The 26,107-nt window shown below is 47.2% G+C and overlaps 1 protein-coding gene across 4 annotated transcripts in view; it reads right to left on the bottom strand.

Moving 5' to 3' along the window:
- Positions 1 to 26,107, bottom strand: part of YAP1 (Yes1 associated transcriptional regulator) — a 263,203-nt gene that overhangs the window by 18,151 nt on the left and 218,945 nt on the right. For all 4 annotated transcript variants that reach the window (XM_085621442.1, XM_085621441.1, XM_085621443.1 and 1 more), the window contains one exon: positions 22,594 to 22,706. In XM_085621442.1, the coding sequence (XP_085477568.1) occupies positions 22,594 to 22,706 (113 nt within the window). The remainder of the gene's footprint in view (positions 1 to 22,593; positions 22,707 to 26,107) is intronic.

Raw genomic sequence — 26,107 nt, 5'->3', positions numbered from 1 at the left:
CGGTTAACATGGAAGTACGCCTGTATACGGAAGAGGTATATGGACACTCCTCCTTTCCGACAGATACCTCCCCGTCCAGCTCAGTTGTCAGAGCGGGGTACCGACGGAGAGGTAAGGGTTTCTTCCATGAGCTCCTTAACTGTCACTTGCGAACACTCCACGCTGCGTTAACGATGTCAGGAAATTCCTTCGGGTTTCCCTACACACGAGTTAGACTTAGTTTGGTTTTGTTGTAATCATGGCAACTTGCACGTAGCATTGTAATCGCTGTTTGGTGCTCTTATAGCATACCAGGCGCTCTCGTGTGTGACTGGACGTAGACGAGAGCTAGCCGATTCCTTTCGAACTCTCACTAACTGTTGATTTTCAAACCTTTTAACATCGGACCCTAGTACCCCAACATTGTACATGAGGTATCAACACCGGCCATTCTCTCTTTTTGCTCGCAATATCACACACTGCAGCGCCTATAGAGTGATATTCCCGGTGTTTTTAAATATAGACTCTGCCTTGTTTTTACACCATGTAGTCAAGTACTTTCGTTGGTAAATTCCTATATCCCATGTGGATTAAAACCGCTATGTCCACTGGGGTAATACTGTTGTTTGGAATTTCCATTTGTAGAGCGGTGCCTCATGTCCTGAGCGGATGCCAGGTGAGGCGAGGTGCGTACCCGCAGTTTTCCGGGTAAGTGCACATACTGATTGTTGAATTAACTATCGCTATGTAATACACTTATGAGTATTGATATGATCGTTAAAACAAAATAATTCTTTTTAAACATTGTTCTGTGATTAACACTGATATTGCACAAGATCAAGTGAGGTTTTCCCACCATCGTTTTTGTCTGACTCTTTGTTTGGTTTTGACCAGGTTTCTTTTACCAAGTATTACCTGTAACAGTTCAACCGGGACACACAGGACCAATCAGGTTGTATTGGTTACCAACCTAGTTATCACTGGATTTGTTTATTATTCTTTACACATTCATTGCAGTAGCGTCAACATGGTCCTGATGAGAGCTTGGACTCTTATGTCCAGAAGCCGAAACATGTAGACCGACATCCTGACAGTTATTTGTTAAGCGGTCGATGCACTGTTTTTAGAGTGGCACCAAGACAGCACCAGAATAACATTTATAGGGTCTTGTTAGCCATTTTTAACTGCACTGTTCTTACTATTTTTTGCACTGCAACCATCACCCCACCGACTGCAATGTCGTTTGCATTCACGCCTGGGACTACCGTGGAACCACCACAATCATTATAGTGGTTGGTATTTATGGTACTGTCCATAATTCCCAGATGATGAAAAACCACCTTTGGTGGGTGATGGGAACTTAACCCTTTTGGGAGGCTTCACACGACTTCTTTGGTTCTCTTCACTTCTTTTGTCACATCGGTGTTATTTTTCACATTGAACATTAGACCCACAGTATTGTTTGGATATTGTATGTAGACTTGGGGATTTATACTGTTGGTGGTCTTTAAACATATCCCTTGGACCCCCTCTTCATGTGAAAGATTTGTTGTGTATAGTGCAGATAAGACTGCCTGGTGACCCTTGACGCCATGGCAATAGCCGAAGAATTTGCACCATACTATGAGAGACTATCGATCGAACGCTTCAGGTAGGGCAGAACAACATAACCCAATAGCTGCAGAGTTGGTGGTGCCACGTCTCTCCTGGGAGGACGGGTCAGATCTGGATAGGCCTCTGTCGAAGGAAGATCTGCTCTCAGCATTGCACAAAAAGCAATTCAGGAAGGCGCCAGTCCCAAACTACCAATGGAATTCTTGAAAAGGTTAGAATTAGATCTGATCCCACGTTTTCCTGCAAAGCTGGACGGAGCGAGGAGTGGTGCAATCCTCCCTCTCGACATCCAGGGCATTATTGTGGTAATCCCACCCAAACCGCACCATCCACCAATGGACTGGGCATCCTATAGACAGTTCTCCTTGAGGAACGTGTATGTCAAACTGGTAGTGAAGGCCCTAGCGAATCGATTAGTCAAACAGGTGAGAACTTTGGTGCACAAGAACCAAAACAGCTTCATGCCAACCAGGGGCACCAGACATTGCATTGGAAGGCTAAACACCAGGTAAGCCCAATTGTGATCCATGACTGAACAAATGGCCATGCTACAGCCGACTGAGACAACCTTCTACTCGGCCGAGTGGCCCTTTCTACACGCCATTCTGGAAAAAATTAATTTCGGTCCTAGTTTCTGTAACTACGCAAAGCTATTGTACACAAACCATAGGCTACAGTCCGAGTCAATTGCGTCCTCTCACAGAGATTCCCTATTGGTAGGGGCACCAGACAAGACTGCCCCCTCTCTCCTCTCCTATTGGCCCTTACAATAGAACACCTGGCTGAATGGATAAGGAGGGATGCGCAGGTGTGTGGCCAAAAATGGGAGGGGACATGGGAGACCAAATGCTCCTATACACGGATGATGTCCTTTTATCTATTCAATGCACAGACCACTTGATCCCACGGTTGATTCACATGCTATTCATCTATGGTGAGGCGGCTGAGCTGCATGTGAATTGGGATGTCAGCTATTCCGGTAGTGGGCAATCCACCGGAGTTGCAACCAGGATCCCAGAAGATTGAATATGCAACAAGGGCATTTAAATACCTGAGAATGTATATATCCCGGGACCTGGTAGAATGCTGGGAAAGTAATATAATTCCTCTGCTCTGTAAAGTTAAGAGACATGACAAGTCCCCAGAACATGATAGGACGCACAGCTCTCCTTAAATTGGTGGCACTACCACAAATGCTTGATGTTATTCAACAGTAACTTTTTAGGATACCCATGTTCACAACAATATGGTGTGGCGAACAGGTTGATTTCTGGCATCCCCTCTTTCTGAACACCATCATCACTGCCTGATTCAGCTCCCACTCGTGTGAGGTGGATGTTTGTCTGCTTCTCAGTAAAAGCATTGTTGTTATAGCTATCTGCCTCTGGGTGGCATAACCTCCAAATCTACTGAGCTAGCTTTGATAGGGCAAAGGATTTTGTTTCCCCCTTGCTTGTTGAGGTAGAACATTGTTGCTGTGTTGTCAGTTTGAACTTTTATTGATTTGCTCCAAACTGCTTCTGAAAGGATGCCAAGACTAGGAACACGGTGCTTAGTGCAAGCAAGTTTGTGTTGTACCACTTTTTCTGGTTTCCAGACTCCTCCGATATTGAGCTTCCCCATATGAGTTCCCCATCCCACGAGTGAGGCGTCCAGGGGCAGGGGACGAGGCAGAGGAAAACAGAAACAATGGAGAGGACCAAGAGTACACTGGGAGGAAACCGCGGAAGACCAACTAGGCGCAGTAACAAGGAGCAGGGGCAAAGGCACCACAGCCTCAACGAGCAAACAGACACGAACATAGTGAACCTGAGTAATTACCAACTATCAGGACCTGAACTATCAGTACTACAGAAAGGTTTAGGCTTTGTACCCACTCCCCAAAATGATCCATTTCCCTACATACCGAAATGGCACATTTTTTTTCTCGGAAAATCAGACTCAGGGCCTTCTTTGGAGACTCTGAAATAAACAAACCGAAGGACGATGGACATACTGATCTAAGAAATAAATCTACCTTTTGCCCACCTATACAATCCATTCCATGCCAGGTTCTGGCTTTTGAACAGGCAGTATTGGCAGAAATTGAAAAGATCGATTTTCACAATCTAAAAGGCTTCCAAAACCTAACCCGGGAAGAAAAATCTGCGATGTCAAATCTCAAAACCAACAGAGACATCACGATTAAACCAGCGGATAAAGGTGGGGCCACAGTGATCCTGGACACAAACGCATACGATCAAGAATGCCTGAGACTATTAGCCGATGCAACCAGCTATGAGGTTTATCAGACGGACCCTACTGGACGCCTAATGACCAAAATAAAGTCCATCGTGGTAGAAGCCACCGCCAACAACTGGATTACACAACATGAAGCAGACTTCCTCATTAATGAGAACCCTAGGATGCCCAGGTTCTATACCCTGCCGAAGATACATAAAAACAGGGTCCCACCACCAGGAAGACCCATAGTCTCAGGGATCGGTTCCATATTAGAACCCCTATCCCAGTTCTGTGACTGGTTCCTGAGACCTATTGTCCAAAATTCAAGAACCTACCTACGGGACACCAAGGATGTTCTCTGTCTCCTACGTGACATGCCTATCAATCATATAGAAGACACCCTGGTCACCTTGGATATTGAAGCGCTATATACCAGTATACCACAGGAGCGCACTTTACAAGTGGTAGAGCAAATAATTCTAAACCAAGATTGGAACTATGTCACACCACAACACTTCATAATGGAATGCGCAGAACTGGCACAATGTGAACTTTTTTGAATTCAAGGACGTGATATACCACCAGATCAAAGGTACTTCAATGGGGAGCACATTCGCTCCCAGTCTGGCATGCCTCTACGTACACCAATTTGAGGAGGACCATATCTTTAAGGAAACCAACCCCTACCTTGATCAAATCAAAATGTGGAAGAGGTACATCGACGACGTTCTGATCGTCTGGAGGGGTACCAATGAAGAAGCACAATCATTCGTGGAATGGGTAAACAGCATTGATCCACATTTGAGATTCACACATACCATCGACAAAGAAAGAGTAATATTCCTGGACCTTGAAATCAACCTATCTTCAGAAGGCCTACGCACAAGAGTCCACAACAAAGCAACCGACAAAAACAGCCTTCTGCTTTTTGAAAGCTTCCATCCCAAAGCCCTAAGACAAAACCTCCCGGTAGGGCAATTTCTGCGCATCCGCAGAAATTGTTCAGAAATTTTAGACTTTCATGAACAAGCAGACACCCTGGAAATGAAACTCAGAGCAAGAAATTACCCCAAAAAATTGGTCAAGAATGCCAAAAAAAGAGCTCGAAACAACAACCGGGCAGCTCTTTTAGAAAATACGCCAAAGCAGCCGGCGAACCGGATGGTGTGCGTCACCACCTTTACCCCAGCGTCCAACAAAATTCAGAACATTATTCAAAAGAAATGGCGCATATTAAACACCAGCGACAAAGTCTGGACCCAACCCCTATTTGCGTACAAACGCAGTAGGAACATCAAGGATGAACTAGTCCATACAAAACCACCAGCCGCTACAGATGACAACCAACTGACACTATGGGGCCACCAACGACCAACTGGACATTACCCCTGTGGCGATTGCGTATCATGCCAATTCACGGCCACCACAAAAGAAGTGGACATAGGTACTGAGCGGCCATGGACTCAGAAGAACTTCTCTAACTGCAACACAGAAAATGTAGTGTACCTACTCAAATGCCCTTGCCAACTCATGTATGTTGGCATGACTACTAGGCGTGTAAAGATCAGAATTAGTGAGCACCGGAGCACTATCAGAAGGAAGAAAGATAACACCAAATTAACAAAACACTTCCTTGAGAAAGAACACTGATAAAGATCTAAGATGGACGGTACTGGAAGTAGTACAGAAGCGCAATGGCTGCCTCTCACATGTCTTACATGTTAGAGAACAGCGTTGGGTGTTTCGCCTTGGGACATGGAAAAACGGATTGAACGATGATATCCCATGGCTACAAATGAAGTAACTTCCCTTAGCGCTCACTAAGACATACACTTTAACAGTACCCATTATAAAGACAAAAACACAAACAATAGACACAGTAATACATGGGAATAGAGCTACACGCCGTTTCCCTTACTCCCTAAAACTAGAATCATCTTGATCAGCAATCATGCGGTAGCTGTAAAATCAACTTGTGCACTAATTGTAGGTTTAACCACACCGCCACCCTGACTGTAAACAATCTGGGTTTGTTTTCTCTTCCTTTCTTCTGTGTAAATACTCGTAACTGCTCCCGTCATGAAATAATACTCATGAGCAGGGCACATGTTCCCCATATTTCTATATAACTTGTCTACACACGGTAAATATCTCCAGAAACTATGGCAGGCGCTCTCATTGGACCACAGCTGGTCCCGCCCCACCCCAGGCAATCATCTGAGGTAATGACGGGACACAGGAAGCGGCGTGTCATAGAGCAGCGCCATGTGCTGACACACCCCAACGAGGGTCAGGCAACAAACAGGCAACGTGCAGTCCTTTCTGCATGCTTCGCTCAGGACACAGGAAATGCAGCATCATCACTGTGCGCCACGCTCACCTGAAACCCATATCGCATGCCACGACCCCACCCAACAGTATAAAAGCTTGCTGCGCACTACACTTAATGTCACCGGGGAGGAGGCTGGACGCATGCAGCACTAGGTTTTCTAGCGGGGAGTACGCCTTGAACTGTAAGTCATTGTTCTGATTTCTTCTTCCAACAGGTTGAAACTATAGTAGACCAAGCACGCCCTGACGGTTTTTTCTGCTAACTAATTCAGTATCTTTGATATACCTTCCCAACCAGTCTGGTTTTTAACCATTTTGTCTTCATCCTCTATCGTCTCCCACCAGAATGTGGCCACAAGGATTTCCCCCCTACCCCTCCCATGGGGCAAATAGGTTTTTCCAATAGGGTAAGACTTCAATATTTGTTTCACATGAATGTCAGAGTGAACACAGATGCCTGACACTCATATACATTTTTCACCTTTTCACTTTAGGAGAGAGCAGTAAGTATGGAGCGTGACTGTGACACATCAAGGTCTACCGAATGACAACCATTTTGAGTATTTTATGTTTGTCTCAGCCCCTCTCTCTTACAGGTTTCTCTAAACAGGTGGCAGCTGGCTATAGGCCTACGCCCCCAGTGGTAAGATTGGAGGCTAATATTTAAGGTCCTGACGAATGCCACGTACCCAAGTGGACAATACAGGCAGAAACATGTTGACCCCCTATTAACAATCACTGATTCACAGCGGCGACGGGATGATAAGGTCCCCACTCACCGCACTTATATATTTTAATCCCACATAGTAACCCCATAGAATAAAAATTGTTCAGGTATACTATGATGGTTTTTAAATTCACTCACTCCTTTTTTTGTTTGGGCCCCTACTTAGTCTAGAAGTGCATCCCTGTCTTCAGGTGAATGCCCGCCCTCTATCAAACGCGGTTTTTAGAGGGCGAGGACTGGCAGATGATGAAGCATGACATCTGGTGGTGTGTGATGCCAGTCCGTCAATTTTTGTGATTTGCCCCCACTAAATTGGGCATCTCTTAAGACACAACTAGGGACGGTCCTTTCTGTGGTTCACAGGGGACATGGGAGACCAAATGCTCCTATACACAGATGATGTCCTTTTATATATTCAATGCACAGACCACTTGATCCCACGGTTGATTCACATGCTATTCATCTATGGTGAGGCGGCTGAGCTGCATGTGAATTGGGATTTCAGCTATTCCGGTAGTGGGCAATCCACCGGAGTTGCAACCAGGATCCCAGAAGATTGAATATGCAACAAGGGCATTTAAATACCTGAGAATGTATATATCCCGGGACCTGGTAGAATGCTGGGAAAGTAATATAATTCCTCTGCTCTGTAAAGTTAAGAGACATGACAAGTCCCCAGAACATGATAGGACGCACAGCTCTCCTTAAATTGGTGGCACTACCACAAATGCTTGATGTTCTTCAACAGTAACTTTTTAGGATACCCATATCACAACAATATGGTGTGGCGAACAGGTTGATTTCTGGCATCCCCTCTTTCTGAACACCATCATCACTGCCTGATTCAGCTCCCACTCGTGTGAGGTGGATGTTTGTCTGCTTCTCAGTAAAAGCATTGTTGTTATAGCTATCTGCCTCTGGGTGGCATAACCTCCAAATCTACTGAGCTAGCTTTGATAGGGCAAAGGATTTAGTTTCCCCCTTGCTTGTTGAGGTAGAACATTGTTGCTGTGTTGTCAGTTTGAACTTTTATTGATTTGCTCCAAACTGCTTCTGAAAGGATGCCAAGACTAGGAACACGGTGCTTAGTGCAAGCAAGTTTATGTGTTGTACCACTTTTTCTGGTTTCCAAACTCCTCCGATATTGAGCTTCCCCATATGAGTTCCCCATCCCACGAGTGAGGCGTCCGAGGTGATGGTCACTGTTGCAGTTGGTAGCACAAAGGGTCTTCCTACTGATCAATTCGCCCTGTTCACCCATTTCATTTCCTCCTGTACTCTTTGCCCGATAGCCCCTACATCTTCCAAACTCCCCAGTGCTTGTGACCATTGGCTTTGAACCCATCCTGGATCGGTCTTGTGTAGCCTCACATGTGGTATTAGTGGTATGCAGAAAGTCATCATTCCAAGCAACTTACCCACAGTCCTCACAGTCAGAGATTGACCCTTTCGGTAGCGGGGAGCTTTTTGCATTGTTGCCAGTACTCACTTTACACATAGGAACACCTTTGCCTGCGTTGTGTTGATACTTGCTCCAAAGAAGAGATTCTCCTGTTGCGGTGTGGGTAAGGATTGTTCCGTGTTTCTGGGGAACCCCAGTTTGTGGAGTGTCATCATCACTTCTTTTATGCTGTCTCTGCACTTGTGGGCGAAACTCGCTTTTTCCAGCCAGTTGTCTACGTAAGGGTAGACATATTCCTTCCAGTCTTAAATGAGCAGCTATGGATGGCAAGCACTTTGTGCACAATATGGGAGCGGATTTTCTCCCGATTGGCAGAACCCTGAATTTATAGTGTCTCTTATCTATTACGAACTATAGAACCTTCTTGTGTCTGTGGTTCATTGGGATATGCAGATATGCGTCCTTTAGGTCTATGGGAGCGTTGTGATCCTTGTGATGGAATGTGGGAGATACCTCTTGTAGGGTTGCCATTTCGAACGTATGTGACTTTTATGAACTTGTTTATGAAGTGGAAGTCTAGTATGGGCCGTGGGGATTGTCTGATTTTGGTACTAAGAACTATGTTGAGTCGACTCCCTGGTAGATCTCCATCAGGAGCACTCTCAATTACCTGTTTTGTAGCAATGCTTCCACTTCCTATCGAAGAACTTTTTTTCTTCCTTCGTATGGGTGGTTTTCGTTGGGGCCCGTCTTACCTCCCTCCACTCCTGAAGGAAGGCTCATTCAACCCCGCCCACAGCTGTTGTGTGGGGGCAGGGCCTCTGCTTTTGAGAGTCACTTGCCTGCTGCTGCACCCCTCTAGATGGCTGCCCTCTGCTTCTCGCTCCCCTGTGAAAGGGCTGTCTCTGTGGCACCTGGTATTGGCACTGTAGCACCAGTATTTGTGTGGGACTTGGGGGCTGGAAGGCCGGGTGTGTTGCTTGGAAAACTCTTCCAGTGGGCCTTCTAGTGGAAGTGACTCCTCTTCTGTCCTCTAAACTGCAGAGCCCCTATCGTCTTTGCTGTGTCATTGTGCTCCTTTAATTGTTGCAGTGTGTCATCTACTGCACTGCCAAACAGGTGTTCCCTGTTCTAAGGAGTGTTGATGATGTTGGCCTGAACCTAATTTTTGAAACCCAAGACTCGCAGCCAGGCATGCCTCCTAAGGGTTGTTCCTGGCGCTTTTGCCTTATTGCTATCTCAGCAGTGCTGATCTTAAGCATGTATATGCCAAGTTCTTTCCCTCCCGCAAGGGTGCTTGCTCTCTTTTGGTACTGCGCAGGCAGATGTTTCAATCAATTTACCCATCTCCGCACAGTGTTGATGGTCCTACCTGTTAAGCAGGACGAGATGCGTCATTGTGTTGTGGCACCAATCTCGAACCTTCGCCCCACCATTTCTATCCTTTTGCGATCTTTATCAGGGGGTGGCCCAGGAGGTAGTTGGCACATTGACTTTTTCCTGGCGGTGACTACAATGATGGAGTCCGCCACCCCATTACCCCAAATGTATGCAGGGTCATTTGATGAATGCTTGAATTTCTTTTTGACCCAAGGTGTCACTGACCTGTAGGTTGCTAGTTCCTTAAATGCCTCTCCCACTTGTCCAAGATGCCCGGGAACATTGATAAATACTGGCTCTTGCTTTGTGACTTTAGGAGTGTCTCGAGCAGAAAACATGTCTGCGACTTCTCTTTCTCCAACTAGACCCCACACTGTTCTTCAGCCCTTTCCACCATCTAATTGTACATGGCGATGTCATTCAGAGACAAAGGTCTCAACGGATAAGTGCCCACCTCCTCTTCGGGGGAATCTGCATCAAGGTCTTGTCATTGCTCTTCGATGCCTTCAGACCCCTTGAAGTCCTGAAACAGAGCCGGTGACTCTGGGTCCTCCCTTACATAGAAGAGTTCTTGTTCCTCTTTTTCCTGTGGCTCTGGTGTTGTTTGGGGTTCCAATTCCCCCGAGGTTTTGATGGTATTCAGATTGCTTGGAGGAAGAAGTCAAAATCCTTTTTTCTGAAGGATTGCAGCCATTTCTTTCTTGCATTTCGAAGGCGCCTTCTTCGACGTCAAGTGTGGTTGCTGGTCTTTTCTTCGGCGTCAAACTTACTGTTGCTAGTATCTTGACTGCTGTCTTCTTGCCTTTTCCACGATCATCTTTCAACACCAGTCTCTTCTCCAAAGCTTGACCACCTGCAGTGTCCTTGGTATGAGATGAAAGGGGTTCTTTTGACCTCGACTCACCTTTGGTCGGACAGATTTTTTAAGTGCCAAGGTGGTCTTCTGTGATCTGTAGTCCGAAGTTCTCGGCTAGCCCGCCTCAGTTTTTTCTGCGTTACCTGTACATGATTTTATTTTTGCTTCTTGTGTTCCCGCTGGATGTTGATTAACTCTTTTTCGGCATTGTAGTTCTCTCTCTCTGCTTCTACAGTGGTGTTGTCCTCCTTATTGCTCGATAGTTCAAGGCCTCTCAGTGATGGCATTTCCTTCTGTGGTTGCCTCTCGAGGCAAACTTGTGGTGGCACTGGCCACTGTGTGGTGGAAGACGATGCAGAGAACCCATTCCCTGTGCCTTCAAACATGGATGCATCCCCGCTGGCATCAGATGATGTGGTGCTTTGCGTCTCAGGCTGGGATTCCTCCAGCAGACTCCTGTCCCCCTCAGAGGCGCTGGTGACATCTGACATAAATGGAAAGGTGTGTTCTCATCTCTTGCAGTGCAGGGGGCCCCATGTCCAAGCATTCTCTGGCCTTCGCTCGTCGCGTGTTCCACTTACTTTGGTGTCTGTCAGTGGAAATTGGTGACATTTTTTGATGAGACCCTCTTCACTCTACTGTGATATTTTCTCCCTATGCCTTTGATTTCTCTTGATACCTTTTTTTCTTCTTCCTTCTTTCGAGGTTAGGAAATGTTTCAGTGATGCTTCAGACACAAGGGCGGAAAAATGAATCTGAAGATGCAGACCAGGCGCACAGGGTTCCAGGGAGGGAGTCTGAAGTCAGGAGAGGCTGGACTAAGTACCAAATGGTTAGGACAATTGACCCCCCCCCAAAAAAAAAAAAAAACGCAAAAAAAAAAAGGAAAGAGAAAGGACTACTGCCAGAGAAATCCAGACCCAACCACTAGCTGGCACAATAATGAACAGCATGTGAATCCAGAAAAGATTCACGCTGAAATACCCGATAGATCGCGATCCAAAACTGGCAAACTTGGGAGTGTTCCCAGGGCAGGATGGGATTGGTTGTATGCTGGCCAAACGAGGCTTTACAGGCCATCAGAGATCTAGCAAAGCACGTCCAATGGTGAAGTGGTTAAGAGGGATGGACTACTGCTCACTGGCGGTAGAGGCAGCATACAGATCCAGAGGCTCCCCACCTAAGTATAATCAAATCTGGGGGTCAGTGGAGAGCGCATCATGACCTTCCACGATCTGGTTTCCAGGAGGGATTTCTCCACAGAGGAGGGTTGTAATAAGAAACTCGTGGGCACAGGGAGGGTTATGAAGGACTGGGGCGGATGGGGCAGCAAAAAGGTTCCAGCTGGTTACTGGAAATGAAAGGAAACCATGCACGGGAGGGATGAGAGAGATGAATCAAGCAGCGGTGATGTCTTATTGGTGTTAGGTATGATAAAACTGTTTAAAATCTCAAAAAGAATTCAACCCCCCCAGCCCTTAAAAAAAGAAAAGCTGTACTATACTCCTGTGCTTAAAACAGGTTGTCACCCAACCAGTATTTGAGTGCCTCTCTGACTTTTCGTTAATGCATCCAGACATTTCACAAAACGACAAACATATGGCTAAAAAAAACAAAATACATATTGGCATTGTGAATACCTGTTCGCACCATCAGGTAAATAAGGAGCAATGATTTTGTTGTGAATAATAAGAAATTAAAATGTCTTGATTCTGGAAACAGGAGACTGAATTAAACATTACTATTGTCTGTGGAAGGGGCAGTGATCTATGCCGTTCCTTAATCTCACCCACTGTCCGCTTCCCACCACTTTCCTGTACAGCCCCTTTCTGCCTCACATTTTTCCGAAATCCTGCATCTGCATATCTAACGTCATCACATTACAAGAGATCAAGTGACGTCCCCCATATTATGAAGACCTTTGGTCTCGGAGACGTTTGTTCAAGGAGGCCAACATGGCAGAGAAACCATTGGGGAAAATAAATAAATCGAATATGCTACTTACCAGTATGCATCTGTTCTTGGCATGTAGGGCTGCTGACATTCATATCTGTGCATAGATCGCCGCCTAGTGTTGGGTCCGGATGATTGCATATTGTTGTCCTGGAAGATTCTTCGAAGTATCACGAGATAGGTGGCTCCTCCCCTAGACTACAGTGCCCATGGGCATCCCCTCCATCCTTAGATTGTTTTTCGCCATTGTGGCAGAAATGGAGTGTAATACAGTAAATGATGACCATGCTAACCAGTAATAACTGAATGCTGCAGCTGCCACAGGCGCCGGGGAGGTGGGCGATATGAATGTCAGCAGCCCTACATGCCAAGAACAGATGCATACTGGTAAGTAGCATATTCGGTTCGAGGCATGTGGGCTGCTGAATTCATATCTGTGCATAGATTATATAGCAGTCCCTCCATTTAGCGGCGGCTGTCCGTGCCAGCTGCAGCAGACTGAAAAAGAGTTTTGAGAACAGCCTGTCCTACAGCTGCCTGCTGTCTTGAGTGTACATCTACACAGTAGTGTTTTGTAAATGTATATATAGTGGACCATGTGGCTGCTCTACATATCTCCTGTAAAGGAATATTCCCTAGGAAAGCCATGGAGGCCCCTAACTTTCGTGTGGAGTGGGCTCTTGGAGGAATCGTTAGTGTGCGCTTAGGTTTTTGATAGCAAATTTGTATACACTTAACGATCCACCTAGCTATTTCTGCTTTGGAAATGGGGTTGCCTTTGTGCTGTGGAGAAAAGGCAACAAACAGTTGTTTTGTCTTTCTGAAATTTTGTGTTCTGTCAATATAGTACATGAGCGCTCTCTTGACATCAAGTGTGTGGAGCATTCTCTCTGCTACATTCTCAGGATTAGGATAACACACGGGTAGTTCTATGGATTGGTTCATATGGAACTGCGATATCACCTTGGCCATGAACGTAGGGTTGGTGCGTAGTACGACCCTGTTTGTATGAACCTGTATAAATGGCTCTTGAATGGTTAGTGCCTGGAGTTCACTAACTCTTCTCAATGAAGTAATGGCTACTAGGAAGGCCACTTTTCAGGTTAGAAATTGAATCTCACAGGAGTGTAGAGGTTCAAAAGGTGGTCCCATTAGTCTGGTGAGGACCACATTCAGGTTCCAGATTGGTGAAGGTGGGTGCGTAGGAGGAATCACTCGTTTGAGTCCCTCCAAGAAGGCTTTGATGGCAGGCACTCTGAACAGTGAGAGGTGCTGCCTGTTCTGAAGGTAAGCTGCCAGCACGGTTAAATGTATACGGATGGAAATGTATGCTAGATTGCATCTGTATAAGTGTAAGAGATAACGGATAATGTTTTGAGTTGATGCATCCAGCGGATTGATGTCATTATTTTTACAATAAATGACAAATCTTTTCCACTTAGCCGCATAGCAGGCTCTGGTCGTGGGTCGTCTTGCCTCTTTGATGATATTCATACATTCTGGAGGCAAGTTGAGGTAGCCAAATTGTAAGATCTCAGGAGCCAGATCGCTAGGCTTAGCTGTTGCGGATCTGGGTGCTGAATTGCGCCATGGTTCTGGGTTAAAAGCCTGGGCGTCAGCCGCAGTCCTTGATGCGGTACCACGGAGAGTTCTAGAAACGTGAAAAGTGTTGCCTCAGTTTGCGTTCCACTAGCGGTATTAATGGTGCTGGGGGAAAAGCGTACGCAAATCTGCCTGACCAGTTCATCCATATCGCATTGCCCTGCGACTGTGGATGCGGGAACCTGGCGGCAAAGCTTTGGCATTTTGCGTTCTCCCTTGTGGCGAATAGGTCTATCTCTGGATGACCCCACTGCTGGAAGTACGGTTGGAGTACTGACGGATGTAGCTCCCACTCGTGCATTTGGTGGCTGTGTCTGCTGAGCAGATCCGCCATCTGGTTGTCCTTGCCCGGGAGGTGTTCCGCCATGAGGAATATGTTCCTCTGAATAGCCCACTTCCACATGCTCTGAGCCAGACGAGACAACTGTGGAGTGTGTTCCTCCCTGCTTCTGTATGTAGTACATGGCAGTCATGTTGTCCGTCCGGTTCAACACGACTTTGTTGCACAAGTGTACTTTGAATGCCTTCATTGCCAGGAAGATTGCCATCAGTTCCAGAATGTTGATGTGCATCTTCATTTGCTGTGTTGTCCATAGTCCCTGCACTGTGTAATTGAGTACATGAGCTCCCCATCCCTGGAGAGACGCGTCCGCTGTCAGTATTATTTGTTAAACAGGCTCTTGGAACGGTCGGCCCTTGCAAAGGTTTTGTGGATTCCACCAATGCAGAGAGTTGTATGCCCGACCGCACACCAACACTAGGTCTTTCAACTGTCCTTGAGCCTGATTCCATTGACGTGCCAAGCACTCCTGGAGCGGGCGCATATGTAGTCTCGCGTGCGGGACTATGAAGATGCAGGAAGCCATCATGCCTATCAACTGCATAAACACTCGGGCCGGTAGTGAGTGTTGAGGTCTGAACTTTTTTATTAGCAACTGCATGCTGTGGATCTTCACGGAATTGGGTTGTGCCGTAGTCGCGCCTAGGTACTGCCGTACGTGGGCGGGTTGAAGGTGGGACTTTGGATAATTTAGTGAGAATCCCAGGCTGTGAAGAAGGTGAATGGTGTGGGAGACGTGGCTGGCACACTGCCGGGCGGACTTTGCCTGGATAAGCCAGTCGTCCAGATAAGGATAGACGTGTATATGCTGTCTCCTTAAGTGTGCTGCCACTGTTGCTAGGCACTTGGTGAACACCCTTGGTGCCGTTGTTACTCCGAAAGGGAGGACCTTGAACTGGTAATGTTGATCTTGAAGAGTGAACCTGAGATATTTTCTGTGTGATGGGTGTATGGGTATATGGAAATACGCATCTTTTAGATCAAGGGTTGCGAGAAAGTCTCCCTGACTGAGCAACGGCAGCACCTGCTGCAGGGTGAGCATGTGAAAATGCTCTGACAGAATGTAACGGTTTAGAGGTCTGAGGTCCAGTATGGGTCTGAGAGACCCGTCCTTTTTGGGGATCAGAAAATAAAGTGAGCACACCCCCTGATCCTTGGTCTTGTACAGGCACTAGTTCTATGGCTCCTTTGTGGAGCATACTGAGCACTTCCTGGTGCAATAAGTGCAAGTGCCCTGCAGACATAGGACGGTGTCTTGGTGGTATGTTTGGTGGAGTGGATGTGAGCTCTAGAAAATAACCGTACTGGACAATTTCTCTCACCCACCGGTCTGTGGTGATGGATTTCCAGACCGGCAGGAACTGTTGGGAATCTCCCCTGACAGGTGTTATGTGGTCCGGGGGCAGTGACAAGGCGTCACTGTTTGGTGGTGGCGGAGGACCTGGAGCTGTTGTTTCCACGGCCTCTACCCTTGACGTTGTTGCCACGGTATCCACCTCTCTGATTTTTATTATAGTTGGTCTGCGTACCTTGTTTAGTGTACTGCGACTGCTGTGAGTTCTGGCCTCTAGATGGTCCCCTGTTGGTAGAGCGACGAAAGGACCCACTCCTAAACTGCTGTGATTGCAGAGCCCCCATAGACTTTGCAGTCTCTGTATCTTTTTTGATTTTCTCTAGGGTGGTGTCAACCTCTGGGCCAAAGAGGGAGTGAGGGTTGACAGGTTGATTGAGTATAGTTGTTTGTATCTCTGGTTTGAATCCGGAAATTCTTAACCAAGCATGTCATCGTAACATGACGCTGGTGTTAATAGCCCTAGCTGCAGTGTCAGCTGCGTGAAGAGCGCACTTAATGGAAGCGTTGCTTATGAGCTTTCCTTCTCTAATCAGTGACTCTGCTCCTTCCTTATATTGATCTGGGAGGTGCTGTAGCAGTGTCTCTAGGGTATCGTAATGCGCCCTGTCATACCTAGCAAGAAGTGCCTGAGTGTTGGCAATCCTCCAAATGTTAGCTGCCTGTGCAGCAACTCTTTCCTGATGTTTCCAAGACCTTAGGCTCCTTGTCAGGGGGAGGAGCATCACCCGTTGTCTGTGAGTTGGCCCTCTTCCGAGCATTGGAAACCACCAACGAGTCTAAAGGCAGCTGGCCTCTTATGTAGGTAGGGTCCACAGGAGCTGGCCTATACTTTTTCTCAATCCTAGGGTTCAGTACTCTTGCCCTCGTGGGCTCCTTAAAAATGTCATTAGCTTGTTTTAGGACACCCTTGAGCATGGGCAGAGTTTTAACAGATCTTTCTGAGGTAGAGAAGGTATCCATTAGAAAGTCGTCCTCAATAGGATCAGTGTGGAACTGTACATCATGGTTCTCAGCTGCTCTCTCAATTAATGCATTGAAGGCAGCAGCATCTTCAGTTGGAGATGTTTTCACCTCATATGCTTGTGTGTCTGGAGCAGTATGCAGGTCCCCCGCACCAATAGTGTCCACCCAAGGTTGGTTTTGGTAGTCAGGGTCAGTGGTCAATGGATACGTGCTGTCATCAGCACCATAATCTCCTGCATCCACATCAGACTGTGTGGGTGAGAATGATTGAGGCTCCGGTCTATAATCTTGAACATGTTCCAGAAGAACTGGTGACGTGGTTTTCTGTTTCTTTAATTGAATTCTGTATGGTTCCATAGGTTTCTCTGGCACTATCTTTCTTTTATGTAGTGAAAGTTTACCAGTCCCTGAAGAGATAAACTGCCTCGGCTCCTCATCTTCTTGAGGTACTTCAGCAGTCGTATGTCCCATTGACACCCCTTTTGGCGCTTCGACAGCGTTCTTCGTGTCGACACCTTTCGTCGGTGCGGGACCCTTCTGTGCGAACATCTTTGGTCGCACCGCCGGTGGTAATCCGAACTTGATGTGCGTCGACACGGTCTGAACCGTGCAGGCAGTGTTCGGCGGCGGGGCTGGTGTCGCGGTGAGCAGCGAAGCCCGGTCTTGGATGCGTAATAACGACTCCGACACCGTTTTCTTTACGAAGGGGGACGGTGTCGTGGACTTGACATGGTCCTTCGAGACCGTCCTCGGTGTGGCATCGAGCCCCGTACCAGACGTGTGTTTCTCAGCACGAGGATTGGAAGGGCTTGGCTCTTGAGGGTTGCCCTTTTTTCCCATATCGACGATCCTCGACACCGATTTTTTCGGGTCGACCACCTTGACCGAAGTCTTAGGTGCCGTCTTTTGTGTCTTCGGCTCCGACGGCTTCGAGGCCTTGTCGCCGCTGAGTCATTTTCTCTTTCGGTGCCTGTGCCTTCAGTTTCGGTTTTCCTTGACCGGATGATGGCGCTTTCGAGACCGATGGCTCCGTAGGATAGTTCGAAGCCGGGCTTTGAAGCGGGGCTGTAGAACGAGAGGAAAGATCTCGGGTAAGGCCGTGTGGCGATCCCTCGACCTGAGCATTATCGAGTGCCTCTTCGGGCCCTGTACCGACACGTGGGCCTAGCTCATCTTCCGAGCCATCTGCCTCGGCCCCAAGGGCCTCTTCGTCGTCTCCTACCTTATCGACGGCATAATCTTCCTCGACATCTACGATACGCTCGTCTTCGGCATCATAGTTGGATTCACGCTCCAAATCCGAATCCGATAGCCCCTCCAGAACTTCAAGGTCCACGACTTCTTCATCTTCGGTCCCGAAGAGGTTGTCCGGGTTTGGCGCCGCTTTCTGCGCCTCGAGCCGAGCTGCTCGACGAATGCGAAGAGTTTTCTTCGATCGGAACCTGGAACACGCCATACAGGTGGCTTTGTCGTGTGTTGGAGAGAGGCATTTATTGCACACGGGGTGCACGTCGAAGCGAGCATACTTAGCGTTGCAAAGAGGGCAACGCTTAAAGGGGTAATTTGAGGTTTCCATCGTCGATCTCGATCGGGCCTCTGGCGTCGAAGGGCAAACGGCTAACTTCGATGCCTTTCTAGAGAATCAACTGTAGAAAAATACTTGGCGCCGAACGAAAACAATACCGACGAGTTTAAAAGCCTTTTGGCTTGACAAAAATAAAGTTTTCCTAAATACTCAAAGAGCTAAGATTAGGACATCCGAACCCAATGGCCGAAAAAAACAATCTAAGGATGGAGGGGATGCCCATGCGCACTGTAGTCCAGGGGAGGAGCCACCTATCTCGTGATACTTCGAAGAATCTTCCAGGACAACAATATGCAATCATCCAGACCCAACACTAGGCGGCGATCTATGCACAGATATGAATTCAGCAGCCCACATGCCTCGAACACATCCATATACATGCAACAACGAGCAGCCACAAGCGAGCTTGGTATTATCAACACTGATTAAATATTTAACTACAGGCTGGCGGCACGCTCTGTGACTCCACCGTTGATGGAATGTTTAACGACTGTATGGCTGGGGATGGTGCATGGCCATCCCAACGTGAAAGAGAAACACACTAGGGCTCCCAGGTTAGTGTCAGGATTGCACGTCCTGACAAATATTTTAACAAGCATTTGCAATGCAATAGGTCTCGCATTTACGCGAGTTTGAGCTATTGACATTGCAAATGACAATGCATTTATCTGTTTTTAAAACTTAAATAAAAGGCAGTCATTCGCAATGTCAATAGCTCAAACTCGCGTAAATGCGAGACCTATTGCACTACACTCTCAGAATCCTGACGTAAACGATAAATGTAGCGCAACCGAACTTTTACGTTAGAGGAATACAAGCGGAGTGAGTCAAAAGGACTACATTTGTATTTCACGCTGTCTTGACGTGAGTGTGTGTATGATGCGGTCCGGTTTAAAGTGAGGTGAGAGAAGAATGTGCATTTGTTAGAGAACCAGTCCTGTAAATGAAATCCTTCATGCATGCATGTTCCAACTGAAAAATTACATGTATGCACCGGAATTTCATGCACGCTTTCAAGTCTGCGGGCCCAAAAGCAGAACATACGCCGTCCTGTGTGTGGTCTCCCACACTCACTGTCTGAGCGAGTAGTTAAACGTGTTTCTGATGATTTTGTGTATTTCACTCAAATAGTGTGCATATATGAGTGCAGTGCAAGGGTGCACAGTTGATATGCAAAGCGCAGTCACATTCCAAAGCAGATAATTCTTCGGCTGGTGTAATATTCACTGTATGTGCGCAGCGCAGCAGCCGTCCTACGGCTGTTAATAAGGGATGGCGTTCGGTCCGTGCCCTTCCAAGTTGATAAACTGTGCTCTTCAGGGCTGCCCGTGAGAGTGAACCAAGGACCCAGGTCTGCTGAAGGTTTTTCTATTGTGCGAACTGCGAGCATGGAAAGACCAGAAGCGAGGATGGGAAGAGAGATGGTATTAGAATGGGGCTCCTTGTCGGAAGAGCACACACTTATAACTGCCAGTGGCTTTGGCTACAGTGAAGTGGGCATCACACAGGGGAGCAGCCTTTGGCAGTGGTGTCCTGTTACAGGGCATGGCTGAGCTAAGGTGGGGGATGGCATGTGAAGACGCCTGGGTAGCCCACCGCTGTCGGCAGTATGTCTTCTCAGCACTGTGAATATTCATCTGATCTGATATGAATGCATACCCAGGTCGTCTATGGGGTTGTGGTACATGCAAAGACGAAAGACGCAATGGTTCAAAATTGTAGTGGAGGGCACACAGCAGAGTAAGCCAACTACAGTGTCACTTTAATCTCGCTAAACGCGGGCTTTGAAGCGGCAAGGGGCGGGGGAGCGCATTCCAGGCGGGGGAGCGGACCCTTTGAAGTAGGTGCCCGCGCCAGTGGGCTGAAGCGCTTCCCAAAAGTGGATTGCATGGCAGCACAATGCATGTGATTGTGCTCGTGCTCGCCATGCAATCCACTTTTGGGAGCCCCTTACTAGAGTCTCGCATAGCGATTGCTACGCAATAGCTAGGCGAGACCTAAAAATGCATGCTGCGATGAAAAAATATAGAACAAGCATTTACAATGCAACGTTCTCGGCATTGTTAAAGTTAGAGCTATTGGCATTGCTCATGACAATGCCGTTTCTTTAAATGTTTAAAAACAAAAACAAACAAAAATAATGTCATGAGCAATGCCAATAGCTCTAACTTTACCAATGCCGAGACCATTGCATTGTAAATGCTTATTTTCGTCCGCTTTGGTACATTTCCCAAACCCTCTGATATTACTTTTATTGATGGTGAGTGAGGCAGGAAGGCTGGCCGTCTGCCCCCTCCCCAAGGTCCTGACAGGAAGTGGTAGGTGGAACTAGGGGGAGCTGGAGGGAACTCGCAGGCTCCGGTATTGTTTTCAGAAGCGCAGAGTGTAAAGTTGGAGGCAGAGCTGCCGTCCTCATCCTTCCAAACCCGAGCCAGGGGGAGTGACCGAGCCTCGGACTGCAGCGTGCAGCTGTCTAGGGCCGCTGCACTCCGCGCTGCTGCATCGCCTTCACAATGCACAGCACTGTTTGTTTATTGGCGGCCGGTGGCCCATGCGCACTGGCACGTGATTACCCCCCTCCCCAGAAGGGCCCCGAATAAGTGAGCTAAACTTAAACTTCACTTGCCACTGAGCTGCAACGTCATATATGCTGCCCATAACTGCAAGATGCTCGGTTTCTGTATAGATGGTTAATGGCCACGCCCCCAGCGCGTGGTTACGCATATACAGCAACATAACATGGATTAAACATGCATTTATTTGAACTGCAGGTTTTGAACAACTAAACCTTACATCCGTCTTTAAAAAAAGAAAAAAAATAACAAGTGGCATTGGCTTTTTTTATTGTGCTTAGCTGTAAACTTTTGTTGGTGTTGTGTGTGTTTGGGGGAGGGGCTTATGTTAAATGAATGTCTTGTCTTCTTGGGCCCGGGGATTGATAATGTCACTTTCGTCAAAACACGCAGATGTTGCTCAGATGCGGTCCCTTTGAGCAGGGGCCACGGATGGCGGACTCCACTCAGGGTGAGGTCTGTGACGCCCACCGTGCCCTGGACGTTGCCGTGCTTTGAAATGCTCACATGTTGTCGTCAGCTAAAATGTGCAGTGCTCCTCTGGGGCACGCGTGTGTCTTGCTAAACCTTGACCAGGGACTAGGTTTAATCAATTAAAATCTGATTTGAAATCACTTTCGTTTTGTTAGGTCTCGTAAAATGAAATGGCAAGTGTTATACTCGAGGACAGAGTTTGTCGAAGGACAGACCTGTGTATTTCTCTTCACGTACAAGGAATGCCTTTGAAGAGGGTGGCTAGAGTCTTTACACACTGATCAGAGCGGGCGTTGGCATCGGGCAGGGCCTACAACATCTCTATCTTCTCCGTGAAGCGCAACGTGAACAATAACAAGGCAGAGCAAAAGGCACACCACTGCCTTTCTCCGAGGCAGAGCAAAAATGCCTCGGAGAAAGGCAGCCTCCTTTTCGGATTCGGGGGCGTGTTTTGCTGTTGTCTCCTCCTTGAGACTTCTCGCAAAAAACACGCCCCCCGATCCGAAAAGGACGGGGCCTGTTTGGAATGACTGACCTCTTCTCCAGTGGCTGGCCAGTATTTACGAGGCCAGCCAATGGAGAACAGGGGAGAAGAGGGGCGGGTTAAAGCCCCTCTTCTCCAAGTCATAAAATCTCCGACTTCCGGTTCTGCCTTTCGGCAGACCGGTAGTCCTCGACCTAAAAAGTACTAACTGCGATGAGAAATTGAGTGTACTGAATCCCCTTTTTGGGCGTAAAATAGGTCCTAGTGCATTGCATGCAATAACACTCCAAAATAGCAGTTCTTAAGAGGTATGTATTCCTCAGGTTTGATACAAGGTATGATTGACGACGTCTAAAAGCAACAGTTAAAGGAGGCTTCTCCAAACAAGACAATGACTGGGATGGCTAACACACAGAACTCTTTATATACTGGAAACAGTTCTAAAAGATGGCTGCCCAGACCAAAAAAGTGAAGAACGAACCTTTCAGAAAAATAGCATCAAGTCAGAAAATAGCCTTACGAAGGGCTGCTGTTTCAGACATCACTGATATGTGGAATTTCGTTACAGACACCCACGAAAAAATACACAATGTTAATTGTAGAACAAAAATGAGTTTTCGGAATTAAACCCCTTTGAGGCGATAAATAAAGAATCAGTGATTTATGACAAGGATTTGAATGGAGCCTCTTTGTCGAGGTCAAACTAATGTCCAGGTGATAGCAAGGTATGAAATATCTTTAGAAATCACTCACCTGTGTCCATTTCATCAACACTGTTCAGAAAGTCATCTGGAGTTCTAGGAACACTGTAACTGCTCATGCTCAGTCCACTGTCGGTGCTCTCATCTCTTGAATGGTAAGTACCACTGTGTGTTTAAAAAACCCAAACAGTTTAAATATAAAAAACAAAACAAATAAAGCTTACAAAAAGTGACAAATGTATTTACTTCAGTGAGCTAGTTGTCTGTGTAATACAATGACTGCACCACAGGCCTGCTAAACATAGTTAGTTTCTTAGCCAGTAGCGTTGCATCTTGCACTGAACTTTGCTCTGACCAAATTATACTAATATTTTTTATGTAGTGCATTAATAATAGCTGCCTTTTGTCAAAAAACAGGGCCTCCTTGTCATCAATACATGGCAATCAATACATCACAATCAAAGTACCTTACACACTGCAAAGGTGAGGATGGACAGCACAAATGCGATCACAATAACTGAGAGAAAAATTATATACGTCATGAAAAATGTATTAACAATTTCATTGAAGAGATCTATAAATACAATACTGTACTATATATTGTCATATAGCTAATTAAGAAGCAACAACAATATAGACACATTAATACATAATAAAAAACATCATCAACAATAACAATACACAAAGGGGAGCCAAGATGGCGACCGGGACGGCAGCGTAGGCTCCCGGCTCCGTGAACCTCCGCATCCCGCACAGATATCCTGCATGAGATCCTTAGCCTGCGCTATATGCCCGTGTTGGTGAATGAGAGCGGCAACCGATCGTGTGACTCAGAAGTTTCTGGCGGCGGTATCGCCGGAGAAATGTCCATTTGAAGTTTGCGGCCTGTGCAACCCTGGAACCGGGACCTCGAGTGGATAACATGGCCGGGCAGCAGTTCAACAACAGCGGCCTTTGGTGACTGGGTGGAGTCGGACTAACCGGAGCGGTGAGAATATCGGCCTACATTTCGCCGTGGTCGTTCCCACCACTAATCGTAGCGGAACGAGTGCATGCCCGAGGTGGCTAATCCAAGATTCTCCGGTGATTGCCTCAGCCTTCGCCGGTGAGCTGCCCGGCCGCCGCCCGCAACTCGCCCTGATTCTTGCGGACTGCTCCCGGATTTTCGCGGGCGCAGATCCGTGGTGGGGATGATTGCTGCCCGTGACCACACACCGGGTATATTTTTTGCCTGCCCCCGAAACCCTGACTCCAGTGACATGGAACCTGAGGCGCTCGTCCCCGAGTCCTGGTCCCAATCTGGGTTGGACCTACCCAGCGGCCATCTTGACAGGACGAAGTCTACCATCCTGTACACTGGGTCGCAGCACGATTGGAAGTGTGCGACTATGAGGAGCGTAGCGGAGCGAGCGCCGAGAGCTGTGCTGGGGTATGGTGATCTTCGAGGCTCTCGGTGCCCTTCATTCCACCTTGGTTCACGGCGCCTGGGTATTGGAGAGTAAGCTTGATGGGGTGGCATCAGCGTCGGAACAGTTGCTGCCTGCCTGTCCCCAGGTACACGGGGACTTCCTACACCGCACACAGGAGGACAGTGTCGTGGCCGCCCCTTTGGATAGTGACCAGCTGGAAACTCCGGACAGTCTCTCAACGTGTGATCGGCTGGCTGTGGGTCTGGTTTGTCCCGGAGGTCTTGGGGGGGTGGCCTTGTCCCGTGCGCGGCCTCCGGCAACCCAGGCAACATTCCAGCAACGGTCGCCTGCTCTGGCTGATTTCGCCTTCTTGGACCTTGTGTGCAGTGCAGATCCTGGGGCAGCACTGGGAAAGACGACTCTCCATACTGCTGACTGTGTTGGTGATCAGAGACTTCCACCCTACCTGTGTGTGTCGCTTCCTGTTCTTTATTGGACGCTCCTCTTCTTTGTAGCATTGTACATGGCACTGGGTCGATGGGTATGCACGGGTAGATTCGCAAAGAGTGGCCAAGGATAAGGCTGATCCTTCAGAGGTGGTCATCTAATAGGCGGGCGGGCTCAGGGGTTGCGTGCTCTCACGGCATAACTGTTAGTGTAATAGGCGCATAATGCTCCCCATTCTTCTTTGATTTGGTCGATTCTGTGTTGCTTATTGTTTGCTTTGGGGGGAAACAAATTGTGCGGGAGGGAGAAGCCGGGGGCATGTTTTGAAGGCCCTCCTCCAGTTTTATTAATATTCTCTCTACACCCCCGTCTGGTGGGGTTCTTTTCTTACTCCTCTTTCTCTGTTTATTCTATATTTCGGGTCTGGTTCCGGGGCGACAGGCACGCTGCTGGGGGGGGGGGCCGTACTCATCTGCAGAGGTGCAGGGTGGGGGGTTGGGGGAGGGGATCCTTTAGTCTTTAACCCTTTTTTTTCCATGGCCTCCTTTTTCTTCTCTTATACTTCTTTGTCTTTCTTTTCTGGGATCAGCATGGTAGAACTCCTTCGTCGTTAATCGCTGCGTTTTCATGTGTGCCACAATTCCCGTGGTGTTTTCTGGGTTTTAGGGCAGGGGACTGCAGGCGCAAATGGCCGTGATTTTCCTCCACATCCTGAACTTTTAGTTTCAGCGCCATTGACTAGATAAATTGCTGTTTATTGTTGACGTTTATTATTCTACCTGCCATTTCTTGTTGCCGGGAAACTGTTTGGCACCTGATCCTTCCATTCTCCCTTATTATAAAATGAAAACCTTTTGTATCCTGGTCTCCTACTTGGGCTGTTCAGTGGCCGAGAGTATACCAGCATGGAGATTCTGCCCCGAGGTGCTGCCTGTGATAAATATTGATTTCTGTTACTCTGACTGCTTAGCGGCCGGCCCCGGGGGTTGTAGGCCCATACTTGTTATTGGTTGAAATGTCAATAAAGGTTTTTCAAAAAAAAAAAAAAAAAAAAAAAAACAATAACAATACAATCAAAATATGAGGTTTCGGGACACAATAAAAAAGGACAAAATGGTCCTATTAGCAGAGGAAAATCACCAAACCAAAAAACTCATTAGTTGCGACCCTGGTTGATATTACTTTCTATTGAATGTGTCACAAAGAGCTGTAATCAAAGATTTTGTGTGATTCCCTCAATTAAGAGCATCGACGCGTTTCGGTGGGCAATAATTCTCGGCCAACACCTTCATCAGGAAAGATAAAAATAGAGTCCCAATAGCAGTTACATTAAAACCAATGATCTCATTTATTTACGAAGCTGTATTCATACAGGTACCGCCACCAGATCTTTTTATCTTTATCCGCGGCCCAGATAAGTCATTCACGGTGGGTATATGTGCACCTTGATTATGTCCACATTGAGTCTAAAAAGACTTCACGACACATGTATTTCTCTAATTGGGTGTAATTATTATATCTCCCACGAAGACGATTTAGGCACCTTAGGCAACTTTTGTCTATAGAATCCCTGCTTCACCATCAGATATAGGTATAAAAAATGTTCGAACCAGGGTTTGGTGCCAATAAAGCACTCCGTTTTGCCTGTTGCTTAATAATAGCTGCCACCAGTGCCCAATTCAATGGTACTTCAGTAATCGAGATTGATGA

This window comes from Triturus cristatus, chromosome 8, assembly GCF_964204655.1.
Source record: "Triturus cristatus chromosome 8, aTriCri1.1, whole genome shotgun sequence".
NCBI lineage: Eukaryota > Metazoa > Chordata > Amphibia > Caudata > Salamandridae > Triturus > Triturus cristatus.
Note: the sequence above shows the minus strand (reverse complement) of the source record. Positions and strands in the feature narration are given on the sequence as shown.